At 37.8% G+C, this 26,354-nt stretch overlaps 1 protein-coding gene across 1 annotated transcript in view; it reads right to left on the bottom strand.

Moving 5' to 3' along the window:
• CFTR (CF transmembrane conductance regulator) overlaps window positions 1-26,354 on the bottom strand; it is a 202,120-nt gene that overhangs the window by 16,185 nt on the left and 159,581 nt on the right. The window contains exons 22-24 of the mRNA XM_070423784.1: window positions 19,266-19,517; window positions 13,607-13,762; window positions 3,633-3,722 (exon numbers count right to left, since the gene is read on the bottom strand). Of these exons, the coding sequence (XP_070279885.1) occupies window positions 3,633-3,722; window positions 13,607-13,762; window positions 19,266-19,517 (498 nt within the window). The remainder of the gene's footprint in view (window positions 1-3,632; window positions 3,723-13,606; window positions 13,763-19,265; window positions 19,518-26,354) is intronic.

The following is a 26,354-nucleotide window of genomic DNA, read 5'->3' as shown; positions in this document are numbered from 1 at the left end:
GGGGAGTGTGCAGGAGACAGCTGATTGATGTTTCTTTCTCATCGATGTTTCTAACTCTCCCTCTCCCTTCCTCTCTGTAAAAAATCAATAAAATATATTAAAAATATGAATAAGAAAATGGCAATAACTACATATCTATCAACAGTTACTTTAAATGTAAATTGATTAAATGCCCCAATCAAATGACATATGGTGGTCCTGGCCAATGTTTCCCAATGGCTAGCGTGTTGGCCTCTGCACCTAAGGGTCTTGGGTTCAATTCCCAGTCAAGGGTATATACCTGGGCTGCAGTTTGCTCCCCTCCCCCAGGCAGGGCACTGCAGGAGGCAACCAATTGATGTGTCTCTCTCACGTTGATGTTTTTCTCTTTCCCTCCACACTCTCTCTGAAAAGAAATAAAAAAAAATTATCCTGAATGAATAATAAAAAAAACAAGACCCTTCCATATGCTGTCTACAAGAGACTCATTTCAGATTGAAAGACACACACAGAATGAAAGGGATGAAAAAATATTTCATGAAAATGGAAACAAAACAAAAAAACCTTGAATGGATAAAGAAATGGTGCATATGTACAATGGAATATGACTCCGTCATAAAAGAGAATGAAATCTTGCCATCTGAAACAACATGGATGGACTTAGAAGGTATCATGCTGAGTGAAATAAGTCAGACAGAGAAAGACAAATGCCATATGATTTCACTTATGTGTAGAATCTAAAAGACAAAATAAACAAACAAACAAACAAACAAAACAGAAACAAACTCTGAGGTACAGAGAACATTTTGAAAAATGGGAGGGGAGTTGGAGGGACGGATGAAAAAGGGGAAGGGATTGAAAAGTACAGATTGGTATTTACCCAATAGTCATGAGGATGTAAAGTACAGCATAGGGAATATAGTCAATAATATTACAATAACTAGGTGTCAGATGGGTACTAGATTTATTGGGATGATCATGTCATAAGATAACTACATGTCTAATCACTATGTTATACATCTGAAACTAATATAATATTGTATATCAACTATAATTGAAAAATAAAAATCTGTTATAATAATGCTATCGATTTACTGGGCCACAAAGCCAGGGGCCTTGCTGCCCTCCCCCCAATCCCAGATTGGGGGGCCCGCCCCCCCAGTTTGGGATTCAGTCTGTTATGAAATTCTCCTTGTCCATACACCTGGTAAAGTCAGTGATTCTGGGGAGAAGCTATCTGTCTCTGATTTGTTTTTGGATGTGGAAATTCGACGGTCTTAATTCACAGAGTGCCAAGGTGAAGGTGTGGGCCTATGACACAAAGGGACAGGGAGCTGTTTGGGTCAGCTTTGCTTCCAAGCCTTAAGAGTTACTCATTAGGCATGATCCTCATGGCTTCACACAATCTAGTCTAGGTCAGCAATGGTAAGGCTTCACAATGGGGTTTTTGTCCAGATCCAAGCTAGGAATAAAGTGTTTCTTGGCCAGTGTTGTCATGTGCTTGTGATTTTCACTTGGGAAAAGGGGAATTATGAAGGAGGTGCTGTTGGGATATGATTCAGGAGTTTGGCTACCTGCCATTATTCAGTTTATTTCCCTCTAGAGACCTGAGTCATACCAAGGTCACAGAGAGGACTCGATGAAATGACATACATCCTGGTTCGTCCCCAGATCATCCTGGTTTACACCATTTTCCCAGTATCCTGTCCAGTTTAGAAACTGACATGCCCCTAAATATTCCTGTTTGGATATGTTATATGATCAACCATTTAGGACTAAAGCCCAGGCCCTCTTTTAAACTAATGCCTTTTCTACTTCTCTGGGCTGTTGCTTATTTGTTTTTATGCTATTTTCAGGGCCTCTGCAGCAAAAACTTATCACCACCGCTCAAAGCACATGAAGTTAATAATGTAGGAATAGCATTAACATCTCTGTTTGCAAATTATTAAAAAGATGATCAGAAAAAAAGATAGACCTCAATACAATTTGATCAAATAAAAATCAAAACACTTTTGCATCCTATTGGTATTTAAAATCTTCCCCATGACTTCTAAAATTTTAGATATTTTTATGTTGCTGATTTCCTGTAAGTTTTATTTTGACTTGGCAATATTTGCAGATTTTATACAGTCTGATGCCTTTCTTTCCAAGTTTCTCTCCCACAAAATTGTGTCCCTATAGTTCATTCTAGAAGTCACATCAAAGATTTTCCTTAAAATGTGTCACTTCCAATTTAGTTAATGTTTCCTTTAAAATCTCCCATTTGTTGGGTAATAGGAAACTTTGATACTGAAAACAGTTAATCTAAGTGCATTTTATTAGGGGCATGTTAAGGCTGGGCACTCAATGGGGAAGTGTTTCACACTAACAGATATTTCAAAGCTCCTGACAAGATCCATTCTGAATGAAGGCAGAAAAGGAAAGAACACTTGGGAATTGTGCTACAAGGACCAACAATACAGGAAATAGTGGAATGATATTGTTTCCTAAAAAGACCCTTGAAACCCAAAGTTCTTATTTAGGTCTCATAGTTGTAGTGTGTCATCATCCAGGGCTTGGAACTTAAACCTCAAGTTTAATGAAATAGAGCAATTTATGTTGCCTCTTACTTTACTATAATGCCTATATTTCAAGAATTGTCAGTTTACAGTTAGGATTTTTTTTAATGGAACCAAGCATTTCACTCCAGCTCTCTCTCTCACCTAAAATTCCTGTGTATAATACCTTCAATTGTAATAAACCACCTATTGGGTAAATACAGGGTCTTATTTAGGATTTTTTAAAAAATATATTTTATTGATTTTTTACAGAGAGGAAGGGAGAGAGATAGAGAGTTAGAAACATCAATGAGAGAGAAACATCCATCAGCTGCCTCCTGCACACCCCCTACTGGGGATGTGCCCGCAACCAAGGTACATGCCCTTGACCAGAATCGAACCTGGGACCTTTCAGTCCGCAGGCCGATGCTCTATCCACTGAGCCAAACCAGTTAGGGCCTTATTTAGGAATTTTGATTCTGTTTTAATCCATATGTGTCTTATGTGGTGCCTTAATGACTGCAAAGAATGAATGGAGAATGCTGTATCTAGGTCATGTGGCATTGTGCCTAGAAGCACTCATAGCCAGCACACTCCCTAAAGGCAGTTGACTTCTGGTGGCTTCCAGAGAGGACTGTAGTCGTCTGCAGTTGTCCTAGAATGATCACCATCTTTATGTTAAAACCATGCTTCCCAGAAAAATACATCATGTCAAAGCAAAGCCTTCTACTGGGGAAGCTTCAAAACCCAGAGAGGGAGTAGCTGAAAGGTGTAGAGAGATGACTTTTTGTATCAGAAATAATCCTGGTGTGCTGTAGGTACTGTAGGTCTCCCAGTTCATGTCTCACTGATGCACATTGGTAGGGAAGAAGGTCACAGAAATGTTATCTCTGGGGCCTGATTGATGGAGACTAAACACTGAGGAGAGGAGGAGGTCTAATTCAAGTACTGGGTGCTCCAGTATGTTAGAGTTCTTTGATTTCACACACACACACACACACACACACACACACACACACACACACAGGCACAAGTGTGTAAAATTATCTCAGCTATGACAGCCACTCTTGTGTGGGTATGAACTACCTTTTTCAAAATATTTGTTAGCATCCTTACCTGATCGGCAACTTTCCATATTTCTTGATCATTCCACTGTTCATAGGGATCCAAGTTTTTTCTAAATGTTCCAGAGAAGATAAATACTTTCTATAGCAATAAGAAAACAAAGTGGAAAGCATGAATAACCTAAACATATTTTTATTTTTTTGCACATTTTATTGTAAAATATTTCAAGCAAAAAACATATTTTAAAATAATGTAACACCCACCCATGTACTTGCCATCTAGTTTTCTTCAGTTTTTAAAATTTTATATTTGCTTTGTATGTTTTTAAGAAATAAAATATAGCTACATTTGAAGCCCCTTATGAACATGTTTCTTATCCCAATGTCCACAAGATAAAGAAATTAAGATCACTGTAAACTGTGGAAAATTAAATGTTTTATTCCTAACAATATTTCTTATAAGAAAGTATAATATTAAATTAATAGTTAAAGATTGTAAGATTATGAGTCACAATGGTTTGAACAAATTTCTGTTTTATATTAATGTATTTTCCTTGAATTTCTATTATAAACATAGCTTCCTACGGGATTTTGAAATTGAATTACAGCTACTTATTTAAACATCCATGTTAATCTGGTCTATAAAAACAAGGTGAATTCTCCTGTGCCTGACTCAAAACCAGTCAGGCACAGGAGAATTCACTTAGAAATCAGTGAAAGCGCAGAAATCAAATGTTTGTTTAACTGAATGCACATTACAGAGGGAAGGGAGGCAGGCTGAGGTTGATCCTTCTAAAGTAACAATCTTGCCGAAACCGGTTTGGCTCAGTGGATAGAGTGTCGGCCTGCGGACTGAAGGGTCCCAGGTTCGATTCCGGTCAAGGGCATGTACCTGGGTTGCGGGCACATCCCCAGTGGGAGATGTGCAGGAGGCAGCTGATAGATGTTTCTCTCTCATCGATGTTTCTAGCTCTCTATCTCTCTCCCTTCCTCTCTGTAAAAAAATCAATAAAATATATTAAAAAAAAAAAAAAGTAACAATCTAAAGTGGCAATCTCATTCCCTGCATGGAGCACTGCTCAGTGTCACCCTAGACCAGGGGTCCTCAAACTACGGCCCGCGGGCCACATGCAAATACAAATATTGTATTTGTTCCCATTTTGTTTTTTTACTTCAAAATAGGATATGTGCAGTGTGCATAGGAATTTGTTCATAGTTTTTTTTTTTTAAACTATAGTCCGGCCCTCCAATGGTCTGAGGGACAGTGCACTGGCCCCCTGTTTAAAAAGTTTGGGGACCCCTGCCCTAGACACTCTACTTGCCATGTTATGTCACTGTCTTCTAAGGTCGACCTATATGATTAAAAAATGTTTTAAAATAAATTTGCTATCTCCTTGGGGAATGCTGATACAATAATAATATTTAGTTCTCTCTTTGTGCCTATGGGTGAACTGAAAAATATTTTTTATACTAATGTTCAGAATAATTTTTTGCTTTGCCTTTTTGGTTTTGCCTTTGGTTAGTAACATCCAGAAAGGAGAATTAAGAACTGAATTTTTTAAAAGCTTAATTTTCACAAATTGCTTTAGACTGAAAGAGAATGCTCAGTGCCAACCTGATCTATAAGGAAATGCACAAGGTAAGATGCCTACAGATTGATGCTATCTGTGCCTCTCAGGCAGAATTCAAATATCCTCACCATGGCAGCCAAAGTCAAGGTGAGATATATTAGAGACCTTATTCCCCAGGGCATAATTTATGGCTTAAAAAACAAAGGTGTTGCTAAATATCTCAGGAGCCCTCTAGAGCACCTCCCCTCCCCCTCCAAAAAAGGGCTTTGTCTGCTATTACTTAACTTCCTAGGGATGTGTACCTTGCATTACAGAAGTGGATATAAGAGTTAGCTAGATGACTCATCAGATGATAAGACGTGTAAGAAGTATATCTGTGTAATCTCCTCCAAGCTGCCAAGTAAATGAATGCAATATCCAAATAAGCCAAAGAGAGCAAAGATAATTCTGATAAACTAAGGAGAAATAAAGAGGAAGTGACGCTGAGAACTTGAGTCAATTCATTATTTAAGAAATTGGGTTTAGTTAGTATCTAAAGTTCAAAGACTTGCCAATGGAATTTTGCCATTTACTATTTTTTACATTTTTCTATGGGAAATAACAACCATGGGGGGTTACCAAGCATCAGACAATTATGTGCTTCAGAACAGTTATCTCCACTGGGAACTAAGTGGCTGGGAAACAGCTCTGGCTTATGGCAGGCTTACCGCGTGCCAGGTAAGGCTCTTTACATGTGGCATCTCTTCATCTTCATATCAGCCTAATGATAGATCCTATTATTGCACATGAAGAAACCACAGCAGGGAAAATGGAAGTGATTTTTCCAAGGTCACTTAGCTAGCAGGACCCAAGGGTATTTGTCTTCAAACCTGTGCTCTTCACCACCATAGCAAAATACCTCAAGTCTTATGGGGACCAATTTTTTTCCAGGAAAAGATTAAAGATTGGGCAGGATCCCATGCACTCAGTAGTATAGTCTTGATTACAGCACTGCCATCCATGCCCCTGGCCACAGCTCAGGTCCTGCACTGTCAGTGGAGAGGTTAGCTTCCTCTTCCTATGCAGGATCTGAGTTGAAGGGTTTATATGGGCTACAGGTCCTTGTAAGTTTCAAGAGGACTTACATATCCAATGAAACAAGACAATAGAACTTTTTACTGCAGACAAATGGAATAGTGCCATTGCTCTGGACAACCATGGGTGGAGGCCAAAGGTATCATAACATCAAACCAAACACAGAAGTTATTAAAGGTAATGTAGTTTGCAAAGATGGTATATAATATAGCTCTGACCTGGTGGATATATCTATAATAATAAAAGCATAACATGCTAATTAGACCAGACATCCTTCCAGATGTCCTTCCAGATGTCCTTCCGGAATGAAGCTGGGGCTGCAGCTGCGGGATCCAGGCAGCCACCAGCGGCTGAGAGGGAGGGATCTAGGCAGCCGCCTGCAACTGCGAGGGAGGGATTGAGGCAGCCACTGCAGCTGTGAAGGCCTACTCTTGCATGAATTTCGTGCATCGGGCCTCTAGTCTATAAATAAGAACCCAAGTTCTTTGAGCCTCAGTGTTCTCATTGTAAAATGGAAAATGCCATCTTTTTTCTCAAATCTACTCTACCTCTAGGTTTTCCATTTCAATTCATAGCACCTTCATTTCCTCAATGCAGAAACTTGGGAATCATCAAAGACTTAACTTTCTCCCTAATCTTCCTGAATGGAATCAATCTTCAGACCTGTGAATTGGTTTCTCAAAAATATATCTCAAATTTATTTATTTTAAATCTCTACTGCTATTGCAAAGTTCAAGCCATCAAGACATCTCTCTCTGGAAGATGGCAAGAACCTCCTAATTGGTCTCTTTCCTTTCACTCTTGCCTCCCTTCCCAGTTCACTCTCATTTAATGACCAAAGCAGTTGCTACGGTATAAATTGGATTATGTCTTCCACTTTTTGAAAAGCTTTCAGTGGTTTTCTATTGCACTCAGGGAAAATGTAAAATCTTTAAGATGGTCAACAGACACTACCAAATTTAGTCCCTTCTACTTCTTCTGGCAATTTGGTGATCTTCTCCCCACCCTGCCCCTTTCCACTCCAGCCACATACTTGGTGAGCATTAAAATTATATACGCATTTGTGATCATTTTTGTAATGTTCATCTCTTCCACACTATAACTTTGCTATATACCCTGTCATTAACTCAAAGGCTTTGTATATAGTATATGCTCAATAAATGTTTCCTGAATAAATAAATGGGCTGATTTCAAGATAAAAAGTAAAAATATAAAAAGACTAGAGGCCCTGCACAGGTAGGGTCCTTAGGCCTGGCTTGTGATCAGGGCCTTCTGGCCTCCGGCCAGGGCCTTCCTTTGCTCAGCACTGCCCCCTGGTGGTCAGTGTATGTCATAGCGAGCAATCGAACTCCCGGTCTCCAAGTTGGACTCCCAAAGGGACACTTTGTATATTAGCCTTTTATATATGTAGATAGTTAGAGTTCAAAGAAATAATACTAACAACCCATTACAACTTTAATATCTCTATATAATTACTTGGGAAATAGTATGCCTAGCTTTTTCTAATGGCCTAATAATTTGTATATAATATTTATCAAATGTATAGCAATATCTAATAATTTATTTAAAATAGGTATATATTCAAAATTATGAAGGAAGAAAGTTGTTTATTAAAATTAGACATCCAAAAGTTTTAGATGTAGTGGATTTAATACCATTCAGAAATTCTGTAAGTCTTTTGCTTACAGTTTATTGTCTAGCATTAAGGTAATACTTTAATTTTAAAGAAAAATGAACTGAATGAACTAGTTCAGTTAAAATTCAATTTCATACAATTATTCAAACATTTCATTCCTGTGTTACAAATAGTGTCTGGCACTCTCTTGCTTCCAGGGTGGCAGTAGGTGTTTAGTTCTGTTTTCTAAACGGTGTGAAGTTTCCACAAACTCATCATCTCTAAAGCTGAGCGGTCACCTACATCCTTTTCCCTGACTTACACATGAAATAGCCAAGACCCCAAGAAGTCATGTGGCTTGGCCAAGGTGGCACCATCAGGCTTATTGAACAACGAAATATATCCCTGAAGCCATAAGTCACAATGATCCTCTATCTCTCTTTTATGAAACTGTTCACCATAGGAAAATGAAGATGTACAAATATTTGATATTTATTCAATGTCCTGTACATAAGGTATAAAGAGTAATTCTTGGGACTCAAGGAAAAATTAGGAGAGCACCAATGTTCATTGCCTAACTAATCTCTTTCCTGAAGCTGATTCCTCAGCGCAGTGGAGACAGCCAAGCCAGTGGAGTGCTCGGAGTTGTTAGTACTAGTATTTCACTGTAATAGATGCTTCAGCCTTGGATATCAAGTGAAAAACAAAAAAGCAATTTGGATTCTGTGATAACTGAATGTAGAATAAATTAAATGAGTCAGAGAAATGACTCCTATCCTTGAAGATATAGTGCTTTTTTTTTTTAAAAAAAAAAAAAAGATTTTTCATTGATTTTTAGAGAGAGAGGAAGGGAGGGGGGAGAGTGGGGGAGAGAGAGAGAGAGAGAGAGAGAGATTGATGTGAGAGTGAAACGTTGATTGCCTCCTGCATGTCCCCTACCATGGATAAAGCCCACAACCTGGGCATGTGCCCTAACCAGGATTGAACCAGCAACTTTTCAGTGCATGGGACATAGCCCAAACAACTGAGCCACACTGGCCAGGGCAAGGATATAGTGCTTTTTTGTTTTGGCTCAGAATATATACAGGTTTGGGAAAAAGTAGGTTTACAGTTATGAATATGCAAAACATAGTTTATTCTTGTCTTTTGGCAATGTCTGCAAAATTTTATTCTAAGTTGAATCTGTAAAAGAAAAATCCATCAAATTTAAACAAATAAAGAATGTGAGATTGAATTATAGAATGTTTAAAAATAAGTGTTACCTTGCTTTTACGAACATCTACTAACAAGAACAGTCAAAAATGTTTAAGGTTGCCATAGCTGGTTTGGCTCAGTGAATAGAGCATCGCCCTGCGGACCGAAGGGTCCTTCAAGGGCATGTACCTTGGTTGCGGGCTCCTCCCTGGCCCAGGCCCTGGTCAGGGCGTGTGCAGGAGGCAACCAGTCAATGTGTTTCTCTCACATGGATATTTCTCTCTGTCTTTCCCTGTCTCTTCCACTCTCTCTAAAAATTAATGGAAAAATATCCTCAGTTGAGGATTTAAAAAAAAATGTTTAAGGCTTATAACAAATAGATAATTTTATAAGGTTAATGTATATACCATTTATTTGTATGTAAATGGTTACATTTAAGGTGTTCAAATTATTGCTTCCTATAAAGTCATTTAATGCATTAAAAGCTTTTAGAGCCAATTTTTTAGGATATACTTTTTCAGAGATAGCATAAAAATGTTTCCTAGATCAGACCAAATTATCAAAGACATCAACTTTTTGGCTCAGAAATACTAAGACTGTATTGCACTAATGACCATACCATTTATTTTCTCTTTTTTCTTGAATCTGGGACTCCACTCTCATTGTCCTCATTACCTTCTTACAGTACAGCTGGCGAGTATCTCAGCCCATCGCCCTGCCCCTGATTCTGCTCCCGAAAGTCCATGGTCCACATGCTGCTTTCACCACCTCTTCTGGCTCAAGAGTCAACCTATTCCTCACTTGCCAAGTCTTTCCCTCTTTCCAAAGACTCTCTAACATAGAGCCTCCTCTGCCCTTTGCTCCCCCAACTTTTTCTAATTCCCATCTCTGTCCTTGTTCATAATATCCCTGCCTGGGATCCTGGAATATGCTCTCCACAACTCCCTGCCCGGACCCTTTCTAAAACTTACACACTTTACGGCCCACTTTAATTATCACCTTAAGAATACAGTAATGTGGTGGGGCTGGATTCTCTCTCCTACTTGCCCACTGCATTCCCTGACTAGTCTGTACCTGGACCCATGACTATATATGTTTAATTTATCATTTTTGTTTTTTCCTGTGATCCCTGACTTATGGCAATGAGTGTACTTTTGAGTCTCTCAATGGAAGTCACAGGTTGAATGGGGAGCTCAATACCACTAATATAACTATAGAATCTATAATAATTATTATAATTTAAGCATAAAGAAAGAGTTCAATAACTAATTATTAAATTGTGAATTGTTGTTAAACTGAATGAGAACTGCTGTGCTCCCAACTTCATTGTTCAGATCGATAGATACATATTATGGGGTTAAGTAATGTCTCTCACAGCAAAAGATGTTCCAACTCTGTAGTGGCAGTCGTGTGTGGGCGTGGACTAGTTTCAGATCAAAGTCTCATTGCAAGAAGAGGCTTGTCATTCCCTCGGAATAGCTTTGCAGCCTTTCAAACTTGTAATTGAAGCTTTGAAAATACATTTTAAAGTTATTTCTCTGTTTTTCATGAATTAAGGGCTTAACTAAGGCTTAAGGTTAATGAACAAGTCTCAGTGTTCAAATTGCCTAAGCCCATTGGGCTCTGACTCTAGGTCTTACTATCCATGCTCTCAGAACTCACAGGCAAAATAGAACAATTTAAAGAAGGCTCCACCTTGCAAAGTACACAATCCCCTAATTCCTGGCCGGCTGCATTCTCCAAGATTACTTTCTTGCATATTTTCTAGCTACAGGAGGGAAGAACAGAAAAAGCCAAAACACAATTGCATGAACTTGCCCAAACTAATGGCATCTTGTGGTTCCATAGGATTCGGGATCACTGAAGGAAAGGGAACGTTTCTTGTTCAAAATTCCAGTTTCATGTGTATGAAAACAAGTGACTAATTGACCGAGAGATCTCTGATTTCTCAATGTCAGAGATCTACGCCCTTGCCAGATCAGAAAGATGAAAGGAAGGAAAAGATATAAAAGAAAAAAAAGTTTTTGTAGGATTTTAAATTCCTTTTTCTTCCTTAAGGTCAAACTCCAGGAAAGGGACAAAATTATGTGACTTGAACTTTCAGTAAAAGCATCTCTTGGTTTGGATGTTAAAAAGGTGTGAAGAGTTTGCCCTTTTTCTCTATTTCTTGGATAGTCACTTAATGTTCTCAAGGTGTTAATGTAGAGGAAATAGTACATTCTGTCTATAGACATCCTTGTGACACTCTGAAACAGTCCCAGAAACCAGGGTCATAAACATGTACAATGAGAAGCATTTCTGTGAGCCTAATCACACATTTTTAAAGGCATATCTCAAAGTATTTTTTGTTTCGTTTATAAAAAGCTTAAAGGCATAGGAGAGAGAAAATGAAATAAAGGTGTTTGGAAGATTCACTTTGGTGGAAAGATAAGATAAAGAATTTTCACAACTCTGGCCCACTCTATTTTTCTGCAGGTCTTGCATGTTCAGGTTCCTGCATATCTAGGTTCCTAAATAGAACAGACAATAAAACAAAAACCTCTCTATCACATGGCAGATAAACAAAAGGATTCCCAGTGAAACTGAAATTATCTTTTAGAACGTTGCTTATTCTAATGGGCGGATTTTTGTGAATAAGAACAACAAGGAAACAAACCTTCATTATTGTAGTTAACACTTGGAGTGCGGGAAACGAGTTAAGTCGGCTCGCGTGAATTGCGCGTACTCCGCGGGAGCCGTCTTTAACTCGGTTCATATAGATTTGCGGTGGAGTGCGGGAAACGTGTAAACTCGGGCCGATTGTAACTGCGTATTACCAAATATTTGTTTGTTTGCCGTTCACAAAGATACCTACCTGCGTATGCGAACCGTTTCATACCCATTGGGGTAATAGGTATCATAAAAATCCCTGATTTTGCGCGGGAAACCTAAATAATTGCCTGCGCCATCTTATATTTTGGCGGGAAATTCACCCGACACCGTAGTGTTAAAAATGGAATCAGAATAATTAGCGTCAACTGAACAGCAACTCTTCTCAGACAACCAAATTCTATTCTGTGTTCTTCCACATTGCCATTTGCCTCATGCTATCACCTCGGGATACTTGTATCCCCACTGTTTATCTTTTTATTTCTGAAGAAACAATATTGTTTTTTAAAGTTCAACCAGGATTAAGCTTCTGGCAACATGGCAAAGTCTACACAAATGAATGAAAAGCATCATTCTAGCAGTTACAATATTTAGTGCCTCATTAGTTGAGAGGAGCAAATGTTACACAAAAGTAATCTAAAAAATACAAGCTTTTTTCTCAAGGTAGATTTATAGTCAATCTCCTGGGAGATGTTCCTAGCATTTTAATTTTGTGATAAAAGTAGATAATTGTGAGCACCATGGTAGTGGAGTGGATTCAGTGTCCATTAATACAAAGAGGGCAAAGTGATCATTGAAACAGTGACTATATCCATAGAGATGAGAGCAAATACTAGTAGGTATGCAGCACATGCCTCTCAGATTTGCTCACATTAAAGATATTCATTGGTTTCCATTTGAATCATTTTAGAATGGAACTGTTGCTATTTTTCTCATATGTAAGAAGTCCTTTTGCAATAAAACAGTGATACTAAGCCAGTGAGGCTAGAGATACTGTGTGTGACCCAGATCAAAGAGTGACATTAAAAAAAAGAAGGGGGAGGGATTAGCCAAAAAAAAGATATACACATAACACATGGACACTGACAGCAGTGTGAAGATAGCCAGAGGGAAGGGGGGAGGGGGGAAGGTAAGTAAAAGTGGGCAGGGGAGGGGGGAAAGGGGATGGAAAAAGACTTTGCTTGGGGTGATGGGCGCATGATGCAGTGTGCAGATGATGTTTCATTGAGTTGTACACTGAAACCTTTATGGTTTTATGAACCAATGTCACCCCAATACATTCAATTAAAAAAAACAACAATAACAACTTGCAACCCAGAGGCTCCTGTAGGCAGAGCCAGAACCAGGCAAAAAGCTTAGTTCCTAAATCTCAGCTTCTCTTGGAGTAGTTTCTACCCATATCCATCCCATTACTGTCTTCTGACCCTCCTCCCCTTTCTCTCAGAAAAAAAATATACAACTTTCTTTAAAAAATAGCTACAGATTAATCTGACATGGTTATTCTTAGCCAAAGAACAAAAATACAATCATTCCATTTTTACTTTCAATTCCACTCCCTCATGCTTCCAAGTGTTTGTGATTTCAGCAGCATCTTTTATATCTCACAAAGCATTTCTCAACCTGCTGTGGTCGCTAACTTGAAACTCAGACCACTGAAGCAGGACAAAAGCCCCAGCCTCTTACTACAGATTATGTCTTCTGGGACAGGCTATCAAAACTATTAATATTTCAATAACTGGATAGCAGAGAATTCTGAACTTTTAGAGATAGTTCTTCTCCTAATGAAAAGTTTACACTGCACAAAATGGGCAGAAATATATAACAAATACATTTTGCAGGGAAATGTGAATTTCTTGATTGCAAACATCAAATAATGGTAAAATTATATTTAGTTACTTTTTTCCCTATTTTTTTCCAGCTTACCTGTGGCATAACTCCAAAGGCTCTTCTCCACTGTTGCAAAGTTATTGAATCCCAAGACACACCATCTATTTGGATTTCTCCTTCGGTGTTCAGCAGTCTCAAAAAAGCCGATAACAAAGTACTCTTCCCTGATCCAGTTCGTCCCAAGAGGCCCACCTAGAATATAAGAGTGATGGCATTACTTCTGTGACATACAGATACCCTATCATAAATGTAATCTGGTAATATACTTCAATAAAAAACCATAGGAACTGTTATTTTTAAATAATCACCAGAGAAAGATTTTCACTTATTTACTCAAACCTTTTTTAGTACTCCCAATTATGACCAATATTTACCTGGAACTAAATACAGAAACTGTCCATAAGGAATTGGATCCCTGATGCTGGCTTCCTTTATCCCTGACTTCGGTAATGGCAAAAAGGTTGAAAATGCCCATTTCCCATCAACGAAAAGCAAAGATACAGTGTCTGAATGCACACCATTTCTATGGATGGGCTCAAGCCAGAAGCAGAGACCTATAGTTTGATCCAGTTACAAACACAAACTTGAAAATGAATGAATCTGAAACAATCCTAATACTTAGATACTGTCTTTTATAAATAAGCAAGCATCAAGTTCAGGCCTGACAATAAACAAGACTAAGTTCAGTGAGCTACACAAGCCCAGAGAAGGCAGGTTGGGCCTTGCTACCCTCATGAATAAGCACTTGGACAGCTGTCAAATCAAATTCTTACATCCATCCTGTTTGACAAGAAGAGCATTTTGGGAAGCAAAAAATATACTAAAGGAAAGTAAAAACCATTCTTGTTACTGAAGACCATCAGAGCATAGCATGCAGAGCAAGGGGCGAGCAGACGCTGCAGGAACTTAGCCCAGCCCTGTGCTCTGATGTTAACTCAGACCCAGCACTCGGGGGAAAGTGCTTTGAGTGAGATCAAACATTCCTGCACTTACTTAATGAATAAACTGCCCAACATTTAGTGGCACTGAATAGATGTTCATTTCCTTCCTCTTAACATTATTCCTTTTTTTTTTTTTTATCATTCAGCCATTTTTATAGTAGAACTGAGCAAATGGTCCTTCAGAGTAGTGATTTTCACATCATCTGTGGTAAAGGACAGTCACATTTTGTTTTGTGTTTTTAGTTTCTAACGCACTGCACTTCAGTACTTTAGAAATTGGATAATAAAAATGAATTTCCAAATGCTTAGTCTTACTTTCTATACTTATCACAGATTAGTAACAGTTTGCAAACCAGAATCAGTTCACAGATACAATAAATGCTTTAGCACATATAATAATCTTTAATAATAACTTATTAATCACTTATTAGGAATCTGGAAATAAACTAGGCCTTTGGGATAAACTGGTAAATAAACAATAATGACAAAATTGTCTTTTTTTCATAAGAGCTCTATAATGAGACCTTAGAAAATGTATGTTTTCCATTTTGATGAAAGGGAAGTTGGGGGAGGGGTAAAAAAAGGTGAATGGACTAAGAAGTACAAATTGGTAGTTACAGAATAGTCACAGGGATGTAAAGTACAGCATAGGGAATGTAGTCAATAATCTTATGTAATAAAAAGGTAATATGTAAATCGACCGAACAACAGAACGACTGGTCACTATGATGCGCACTGGCCACCAGGGGGCAGATGCTCAATGCAGAAGCTGCCGCCTGGTGGTCAGTGCACTCCCACAGGAGTGCCACTCAGCCACAAGCCAGGCTGACAGCTGGTGAGCGCAGCAGCCTGCCTCTACAGCAGCGCTAAGGATGTTCGACTGCTGGCTTAGGCCCACTCTCTGCCCCATGGGGAGCAGGCCTAAGCTGTCAGTTGGACATCCCCCAAGGGCTCCTGGACTGCAAAAGGGCTCTGGCAGGGCTGAGGGGAACCCCCCCAAGTGTATGAATGTCGTGCACTGGGGCTCTAGTATTGTACTAAATATGTATGGTATCAGATGGGTACTAGATTTACCAGGGAGATCACTTAGTAAGTTATATAATGTGTAATCACTGGGTTGTACACCTGAAACTAATATAATATTGCATGTCAACTGCAGTTGAAAAAAATGTATGTTCTCTGAGATAACTGAGAAAACCAGATAAACCATATGCTATACACAACAGTCCTTTGAGGTTCTTTATACAACTAATCACAATCAGTGATTATTATTTTATTATTTTCTTGATTATTGCTTGTGTTAATTCCAAGAATATTAATTCTTAAAGGGCACAGCAGTCTATCTTGTATCCCCTTGAATTCTCAGCACCTTGGCCCATATAAAGTGCTCAATAAATACTTGTTTGGATTGACTGAGGGGCAGGCAGATAGAAGGATGAATGTATGTATGTATGTATGTATGTATGTAAAGAAGGGTGGAAGGAAGTGAAGTAGAGATGGAGGGAGGGAGGGAGAGAGGGAGGGAAAAGGCAGATGAATGAATAAACTTACTTAGTCGATCTAACAAACAAATGGATTTTGTTAATTTGGTCAATTTCTAGATCAATGCTCAATTTAAAAATCTTGTGAAATTCCATAATGTAACTTCCATATATGAATCAGCCCATGTTGTACAAACCTATTCACATGTCATGATTACTTGAACACAACAGTAAAGCTTTGTATAAGCAATCTAAATATGCCTTGTATAGGTGAGGTATAGAGAGAAGGAAAATTCAATAAAAGGAAGTAATTTTCTCTAAGGTCATATAAAAAATTTTTGATAAAAAATGCCTTGAGGTCCAGGCCCCAAATCATTGGTCAGGGTTTTAATGACTAGGATAAATGACATGTTCCCTTTCCTTAAAATGCAAATACTGATTTTTAGAGAACTCAGTTTTTATATTGGGATGAGACTAGATTCATAGGCCATTTATTAATCTTTTGTTTAGCTTTAAAATTTTTAGCTTTTGCTCTGGTTTCCTTATATTGTTGAACAGCTTGTATTGTAGCATGTTTGACATGTTTTTCATTCAACACCAAGGAATCTTACTGGTTTGTACCTAACAAAGTCTTCTTGTTATTTATATAATTGGCACTCACTAATTCTTTTCCGGGATTTGTTTTGTCAGGCTTTCTCAGTGACCTGTTGAATAAGCCAGAGTACTTCCCACAAACAAGCTTTTAAGATCTATCCTAATATCAAGTCAGTGTTTTCTAGTAACTTCAATGCACCTCCTCTCTGAGAATTTTGGATCAAGATAAATCAAACTATTATGTGGAGAGTTAAACAGTGTTAGGTTTGGTGCTAGTTGTAAGTACATTGTACCATGAATAGAACAGTCTCAGTACCTTCTTTTCAGAATAACTGAGTCAGGCAAGTGAAGTTCTTTGAAATTTAAAACTTAAGCTTTGTTAGCTTCACAATAAATCTGCCTCAGCCTTTACTGGATGTTGGACTTCTTTTAGATTGTCATTTTTGGGGACAAACTCCTCTTTCTCTCTCTCTCTCTCTCTCTCTCTCTCTCTCTCTCTCTCTCTCCCCTCCCCCCATCCCCTTATTCTACTCCTTCTTTTAAGAGAAGCAGTGGCAAGTTGTGGAAAAAAAACCCACAAAAATATTTCCAGTCAGATAGACCTGGGTTTCAGATCCCTGCTACCTTAGTTACTTCTTTGAACTTCAGTTTCTCGCACTGTGCACAAAAAGGGTAATAATATCTACCTTTTGAGTTATAATAAGGTCAAATGTGATAGCAAATAAAGGTCGTTAAACAGTGATTGGGGCATGATAAGCACCCAATAAACATTAGTTTCCCTCTTTGGATGGCAAGATCAATAGCCTCGTGTGCGAACGTTTTAATTCCCCCATAGCATTTAGACAACATCTTGCAAAGAATAGTTATGGAACACGCATAGCCTGTGTGTATGTGTGTGTATATATATATGTTCGGGGGAAATAAAATGCCTATGCATATTGTTTCTTCCTCATTTTGCAGCATCTCTGATTACTACTCTCACATCAGGGAAACTACGGAAATGAGGATGCTGCAGATCCTGTCACTACTGGAACTTGGCTGAATTTAATTGAGTGGGCAAGTGAGCACTGGTAAAGCTAAGGGAAGGGAGGGTGTCAAGAGGAAGGAGAGCAAATCATTTACCACAGCTTTCCACCCTGGTTTATATAAAACTATTTAACTATAACTTGATGACTGTACTTTGGGCATCCATCCTGGTGACTCCAGGGACACTGAGCTGCAGATTGCATTCCCTGATGTATAAAGCCAAAGTAAGTAAATAATTATGCTTTTCTCAATGCGAGGGAGGAGCGAAAAGGAATAGTTACTTTTACATAGTTCCAAAGCATAACTTAAACATTTCTTAGAGTTCAATAATGAAGCAAAAATGTCAAAAATCTCAGAGATTTTATGAGGGCTTTAATATAAAACAAATAGCCATAAACAACCTCATCCTAAAATCAGGGGTAAATTAAACCAAAAAACTAAAGTCTTCCCATTTATGTCCATTTAAAATTGTTTTCTATCAAAAAAGAAGAAACTCATCATTTATGATATAAAGAAATATAATAGCCCAGCCAGTGTGGTTCAGTGGCTGAGCATCGACCAGCATGAACCAGGAGGTCACAATTTGATTCCCAGTCAGGGGGCGTGCAGCCAACTGATGATTCTCTCTCATCACTGATGTTGTTTCTCTCCCACCATCTCCCTTCCTCTCTCTGAAATCAATAAAAACATATTTTCTTAAAAAAAGAAATATAATAGGCTAATTTTACTAGTATGTGAATTTATTTATCTTAACTATAAGTTTAATAAGATGAGTCAAAATTTCCAGTGTGCTATTTTAAGCCATTTAGAATGGTATGCTGGGACTTTTTGCTCATTCTATATTCTTTTTAAACTAAACTTTATCCAGTGCATTAAATTATCAAATATTCCTAAACCTATGGAAAAAAGCAAGTGATAACAGTCTCCTCCTAGCTAGTGATAGTGAGGGAGGCCTAATAAACTTTCCTGACCATTCTTTCAATAATTTAAAAAAAATTTCTATTTGAAATTAATCCACAAAGACATGAAGTTTTTAAATTCAGCTTTCATAAGACATGGCTTTCTTGTATTCTATCTCAGTTTGTTGTTTTTTTTAAAAAAGATAACAATCAAAACAATATAATACTCCTGTATAGATTTATGGAGTGGTCCAGAATATGAGATTTGAAGACAATATTAAACCACATTTATAGAACATGAAATGTAGAAAGAGTGACCATCTCTTTCTCCAAGTATCAATTCCAGAATCAGAATATTTGAGTACTTTCTGTGAGCTCAGCCAGTGTTGGGATCTATAAAGAATGTTTCAAAATAATGCATGGTTATTTTTGCTCATTAAGTAATAAAATTTGCTTAGTAAATTACTGGGGGAACATTGATCTATACCTTAACGAAAACTCCAACTAAACAAATGGGGAAAAGCATAGCAAAAAAGTACCACTTCTTTGACAGAGTGTAAATTAGGTAAAATTAATTTCATATGGAAAAAAATAATGGCTCCATATAACAACAACTTGAAATATATGTGTTCAATATGGATCCTGGTCTACAATAATGGTGCTACAAACGCATTCTACGAACACATCATTCTAGGCTATTGAGATTAACTTACTGAATCCAGGTCTAAAAAAGGAAGCAATGTTGAAATCTCACCCTCTGGCCAGGACTTATGGAGAAGGAAATGTTCTCTAATATGGCATTCCCTCTGTCTATGTACTTTGCTGTGAGGTCTTTGACGATCATTTGGCCCCCTGAGGGCCAGATGTCATCTTTCTTCGCATGCTGATTCTCAATAATCATAACTTCCGAGAGTTGTCCATCCTTGGATGGTTTTCTTGATTTGGTGGATATACTTTCTTCTGTTTGCATGTCTATAAACTTAAAGACGCGGCTCACAGATCGCATCTGAAATGAAAATTACAATATTTTATTTTTATTTGTTTTAGAGCTGCAGGCAATGTCATAACTAGTTTGATGTTTCCTAAAAAGTAACTTGCAGGATGTAACACTAGCTAGTCAACTTGTGGTTATTTGTCAGAAGGTTTTACCATGAACTCACAGGAAATAATTGAATAGAATTAAAAGCTTAGTCAAAGAGATTTAACTAGGACCTATATAAATGGGCTTTGGCTAGACCTGTTTATTTTTCTGATCACTTAATTCTTAGGTATGCAAGTCACACATAAATAGCCAAACTATACTCAAGAGAACAGATAATGTCAAGGAGAAAACTATTTTCTACTATGAGCAGCACTGCACAATGTTGTACAACTGGTACATTATAATAAAATGTTCCACACCTCAAAACTAGCGCAGAAGATTCTTGCTTTTCTCTTGAAGTGTCTTAATAACTCCCCACAATTCTATATGTCAGCTGGGTAGTAAGTGAACTCTTGATGATTAGTAAATATTGAATAACCTCACAAAAGGCTTCAAAAAATTTAAGTCATTGGCATACATCTGTAGTTAAATAATTACATTTCAATCATTTTAAAGATTAATTTCCATTGCTAAGCAAAATATGCCTGTGTGTAATGGTTGTATTTGAAATTGAATATGCATCTGCTTTATAAACTTATTCAAATAACATTTAATAATGTATATATTTAATGTATATAGAAATAAAAGTTCAACTATGAGTAATTATGATTTATTGGAATTTGGAGTATATTTTTTAAAATATATTTTTATTGATTTCAGAGAGGAAGGGAGAGGGAGAGAGAGATAGAAACAATGATGAGAGAGTATCATTGATTGGCTGCCTCCTGCATGCCCCCTACTGGGGATCAAGCCTGCAACCCGAGCATGTGCCCTTGACTGGAATTGAACCCAGGACCTTCCAGTCTGCAGTCTAATGCTTTATCCACTGAGCCAAACCAGCTAGGGCAGGAATATAATTTTTAAAATACAGATCGCATATGAAATGAAAATAACAATATGGAATATAACAATGGTACATAAAATAATGTGACTCGGCCCTTCCCAGGTCTTATTAGCTTACTAGCTGAAATTTATTGCTTTTCTTGCCTTAAAACTAATGGTTGATTCTGGCTTTACTCCATCAGGTATTTATCCTTCTCCTTTACAATGTTAATGTATTATTTTATTTATAGTTAAGGCTTAGCTTATTAGAAATGATATTTTTGCCAAAAAAAATAGGTGGGAAGAAATGCATTTGTAGCATGTGCTTCTAGTACTTCTATTTTTCATCTTTAAAATTAACTGGGAAAAATTATCTTTAGTATGGGATGACTGGTAGATGAAGCTGAGGAATTTAGATACTAATCCTCAATGGAACATGCAAAGGTCCAGTTTAGCACACCTAATGGTACTGCCTGTTTCCACATGCCATTGATCATGCCTGCTGATTATGAAGTTCTTTCTTTTATCTAGTAAATCTGTGCTTCAGTTTCTTTCATTTTGGAATTACCTTCAATAATTGTTTAAGATTCAAGAAGAGAATGCTTTTAAGCCAAACCCACTGTTAATGGATGTGAAATGTATCCAATGCCCACATCCATCATAAACAACTCGAGGGGATGTCAAAAGCATATAATCACTATTGCTCCTACATGTAATATTTTAAAATTTCAAATTATGGGTGACTTTCAGGGGCTGTTAAATCCTGATTCTGTTATTTTTCATTAACTTTGAATTAAAATATACTCTTGCATTTCACTCATTAGTTTACACAGAAAGCTGCTAGTCTATTTAAAGTCTGAAAGATAAATTATAATTGTAACTACTACTGAAATGGAACTGCAGGAAAAATAGTTCAAATACATTTCAAATACCTTATTTATTCTGCATAAGAATAACATCACTCTCTTGAAATGAAAAATTGAGAGAAATGCAGAAATCTAGCTTAATTTTATAAAATATAGTTGAAACTGTTGCCATTTCTACATATCAGTGCTATGAAGAATTCCAAACTTGTCTTTGTTAAGTGCTTTAGAATGTCCAAGAAAAACACTATATAACAAAAATCCTTCATTTTAATACTTCCAAACAATCAATAAAACATTTAAGGCTTGCTATCTAAACTACTAAAAATTATGTGCAGTGTTATTTTAAAATGACACCCAAAGCCACTATTTTGGCAGCACTGAATTAAGTATGTAATTTTTTTGTGTAGGGATCTGTGTTTGTGCACACCAAATTACATTCTCCATTACTGAGGCTCACCTTGAGGGTGGACCCAAAACTATTAATGCCTAATGTGGCAAGTAGGACATCCCTATAAAATTTAGAAAATGAAAATTTCAAATTCTCATCTTTCATACAGTCTTGGTGCTGAAAGTGACCCCAGACTCTTATAGTTGCCCACAACATGACCTGGTTACCCTGACCTGAAAAAGAACAAGTTCATCTTAACGATGGGCACTCATCCACAGCATAGGAGCAGACGTTCATTCATGGGTTAGCACATGTTCTCACGGGAAGGAAAGGTGACAAAGGCGGACCCCTGCATTACGGTCAACTTTGCAACCACTAAAATGCCACTACTGAATAGATAATGTGGCTAGATATTATTATTAAAGACTAACTAATGCCTTACACTTCACCGGCTCTCCACTGTGCACCTTCTACTTTCAGTGCCTCTTGGAGGAGAAGCCACATCAGAACCAGAGCACAGAAAATCAATTCCGGTTTTCAAGTTTCAAAAACTGGCTTTTGGAGTCAGAGACTGGTAGCTTGAAAATTTAAAGCCACGTGAATATTGGCGCTTAAGCTTCCAAAGCCAGAGCCCGAAGAACTCATAGTACAGTATGTACACAGAAACGCTGGCCACAGTTGAACGTTTGTGGAAGAGAGCTGGCTCCTCTCCTCCCTCCGCAATCTGACTCATGAATGAGGGTAAACAAGAGGGCTGACACGCCCGTTCCTCTCAGAAGGAGTCCTGCCCTGCACCCCAACTCTGGTTCCATCCTCAAGTAGATGTGGCAGTTTTAGAAAAGAGGAGGCCTGTGTCACAATTCCAAGCTGGAACCTAGGACACAGGCATTGCCTTAGAGCAGCTCCCGGTGCCTGGCATGGCATGGCATGGGAGCAGGGAGTGGACATGATTGCTTGGCATGTCTAGACACAGGTGGCAGAGCACAGGTTTCCCTGTATTTCCCAAGTAGTGCTGAAGGGAAGCCAAAGAATTCCAATCCTCTGATCCCTCAGGATCTTCCTGCCTCAGGTACATGGAAAAAACTGAGAGAGGGAGCTCATCGAAGGAGAGCTCACAGTCAGGACAAGGACAAAGATTCAATCCACCTGGACTGCACACCTCTAGGTCAGATAGAGCTCAACGCCTCAGAGACAGTGAGCATGACAACGGATAGGCGCCTTTCCCCTAGTATCTTGGCATTCTGAAAACTCCACTCAGAACGTAGACTTCCTTCTGGCAAGATCTCTGAGATTGTTTCTTTCACTCAGTAGACCACATGTTCGAGTGGGAAAAGTATCTGACTATAGCAAAAGCAAAGACATATATTTGAACACTTGATTTCATAGCCAAAAATTCATAGCTGTGATCAGAGATGAATCTTAACAATGGGCAGTCATCCACAGAATATGAGCAGACATTCATTCATAAGTTAGTGCATTTTCTCACAGGAAGGAAAGGTGACAAAGGCGGACATCTGCATTATGGTCAGCTTTGCAACCACTGAAATGCCACTACTGAATAGGTAATGTGGCCAGATATTAGTATTAATGACTAAGTACTGCCTGCACTTCACCTGCTCGCCAATGTACACATTCTACTTGAAGTACAAGGTATTAGTTAGTATTTAATTAGTTTTTGTGGGGGTCTGGCTTTGGAAGCTTAAGCACCAATATTAGTTAGTATTTAATTAGTTTTAAGTAATTTGAGGGGCTCTTCTTTTTAACACAATCAAAGTTATGCATATATAATTAAGTATAGGGCTTTTGAAATGATAGGGCCTATAGCTCATGTTTCAGGGGCTTCATGTTAAACCTACTGTGCCTATGACAATAACATTATTCAAAGCATTCCTTGTATTTTCCCCATTTAATGCATAGCTTAAGAAATCTTTATTAATGGTAAATGAATCTATTGTTCCACCTCACATGCAGAAAGCAGTCTGTGTAGGGAGAATGGCAGTGTGGTGAGTAGTTAAGTAGGTAATCCAGGCTGCAATTGTACCTCTGAGCTCCTCAACCTGAAAATATACTTTGCTATTTGGATTAGAAGGAAGTTGCAACACACCAAACTATTTTTAGTCTCATCTATTTGTTTCCACTGAGCTTTTCAATCTAACTTAATCCTTTTTCTAATTTAGAATGTCGACTAACATTTTCAGGTGACATGTGAAAACGGCTGTGCCACTGTCCAGACGGAGTTAGGTGGAAATTCAGATTTGGCAATTATTGAGAGTGACTGCCAACTGGCAAACTCCCAACCTTAAGATGCTGCTTCCTGTGCGTAGAAAAGCGTTGCCAGAGGAGGAATGAGGGGCAGCTCTGTCTGGCCCGCTGAGAGCAGTCACATCGCAGCCACCCCCAGTTTAGGTGGGAGCATTTAGATTATGAAAAGTAAATGATGAAGCAAAAATGAGCCTTGAGCATTGAATCTTCCTCTTTTTGTGAAAAGGAAAACTTGACATAATCTGTACAGATTTTTATAAAATTGGAGTTTAGCCAAAACAAGGTGGGACTTTTGCTTGAGAATCATCTGCTTAAAATTTTTGGTTTCATTATTCAGATTTACTATGCTCCAAAAAGTATCCTAGGTCAATCTTTAAAACTGAGTCTCATTACCTTTATAATAACATTTAAAGTTACTAATCTAAGCACAGGAGAACAGTCTATGGGGAGTGTGATAGTTTTAACAAAAAAGTAGCTCCATAGCCTCACCTCAAACTTGCTTTATAGGGAACATGTCAAAGTGAAAAAAGAAAATAATTCCTCGTTTGCCTGTTCACTTTTTGTTGACAAAGAGGGGCAAAAAGGTTTAAAGACCTTTTCTAGAATAAGTCATGAAGCCATATTTCTCTCCCTCACAAAAATATTCTAGTTCCTGTTATCCTTTGGTTGTTTAGAAACCCAGGCATCCAAAAGCCATGACAATAGAAAATTTATTTTATAATCCTCATGTCTGGCTGGCAATACTGCAAAGAGATTTCATACCTGGTTATTATAGGAAGATTGCCCAGAAGTAAACGTGAAGAGAAATATCTTGAAAACTTACATTATGTGGAAAACATCACACATTTTACAAGAGAAATTTTTAGAATGTGAAGTATGTAAAAGTAGGTATTAAAATATTTTAAATCACAACTTCTCTGGGTAGGCCCAAACTAACTGCTTTTCAGCACTCATAACACACCTGAAACCCAACGCCCTATTAGAGTCATTGGTATAATCTTTAGGTTATGCACATGGACTTAAGAGATAATGCTTATCATGAAAAAAAGGCTCTGCTCAAAATATATTCATGAGACTCTGGTCTAGTTTTCTGTGTCTATCACTTTGTGCTCCTAGAGTAAAAAGTCAGACCATATTGCTATAAATTATTAACATTAACAGCATAAGTGAGTTACTTATAGTATACTATAAACTAACCCTTAGTAAATTATTACCACTTGCTATCTCACAAATGATTTATATACTCTAACCTGTGGCAAAACACAGGGCAAGTTAGTGTCACTTTCTCTGACTGCAAGAAGTTACAGAGATTGTTTTTGACATAAGAGAAAGAAAACCCATTACAACTAATGACAAAATACTTGTTCTAAGTAAACATGGAGGTATCAAAAATATGCTGATGCTTATTTTCATTAATTAAGAGCTTTGGTAATCATGGTACTAAGTGTGCCAACAGACAAAGGTAGACTCAGATTTACCCTTTTGTCTGACATCATTCATTGAATCTATTATTTAAATTGGAGATTATTTACACTCTGTCTTGTGTTTTGTTTTGTTGTGTTTTTTTAAGCACATGACAAGCCCTCAGCAGGTGTTTGGTGAATGCAATTGGATGCCTTGTGGTATCCACTAAAAATATTTCAAAGAAAAGCTCAAGAAGAGAAGTTTAAAATGACATATCAAAATATTTTGTCACCCAAACTAGTTTGGCTCAGCGGACAGAGCGTAAGCCTGCGGACTGAGGGGTCTTGGGTCTGATTCCAGTCAAGGGCATGTTCCTTGGTTGCAGGCACATCCCCGGTAGGGGGTGTGCAGGAGGCAGTTGATCACTGTTTCTCTCTCATCCATGTTTCTAACTCTCTATTCCTCTCCCTTCCTCTCTATGAAAAATCAATAAAATATATTAAAAACATTTTGTCACAGTTTTTACTATTTCAATAAATAACAGGCTTTTCTAAGCATCTTAATTTTGAAATATTGTGGCTTCCCCAAACTCTGTCATTAAGCAATTAAGCATCATCCTTTATTTGTCTTTTAGATAATTTATATCTATCTATCTATCTATCTCTCTATCACTGGTCAATATCTAGGATAAAAATGATTTGCTGATGGTCCATTAATTCTGAAGTGAATTCTATGCCATAGATCAGAAGTCAGCAAAACTGGCTCAATGGCCAAATAAGCTATATCCATTTGTTCACATTTGCTTTGCTCTACAAAGGCAGAGTAGGGAAGTTGACTAGAGACCTTATAGCCCGCAGAGCTGAAAATAGTTACTATCTGACCTATAGTAGAAATATGTTTGCTGATCCCTTGCCATGACTCAGAAAATTGGAACTAAAATGAATCTCAGAGGCCATCTAA

The sequence above is a fragment of the Myotis yumanensis genome, unplaced genomic scaffold (genome assembly GCF_028538775.1).
Source record: "Myotis yumanensis isolate MYYU_CA2020_CCGP unplaced genomic scaffold, mMyoYum1.0.hap1 SCAF_9, whole genome shotgun sequence".
NCBI lineage: Eukaryota > Metazoa > Chordata > Mammalia > Chiroptera > Vespertilionidae > Myotis > Myotis yumanensis.
Note: the sequence above shows the minus strand (reverse complement) of the source record. Positions and strands in the feature narration are given on the sequence as shown.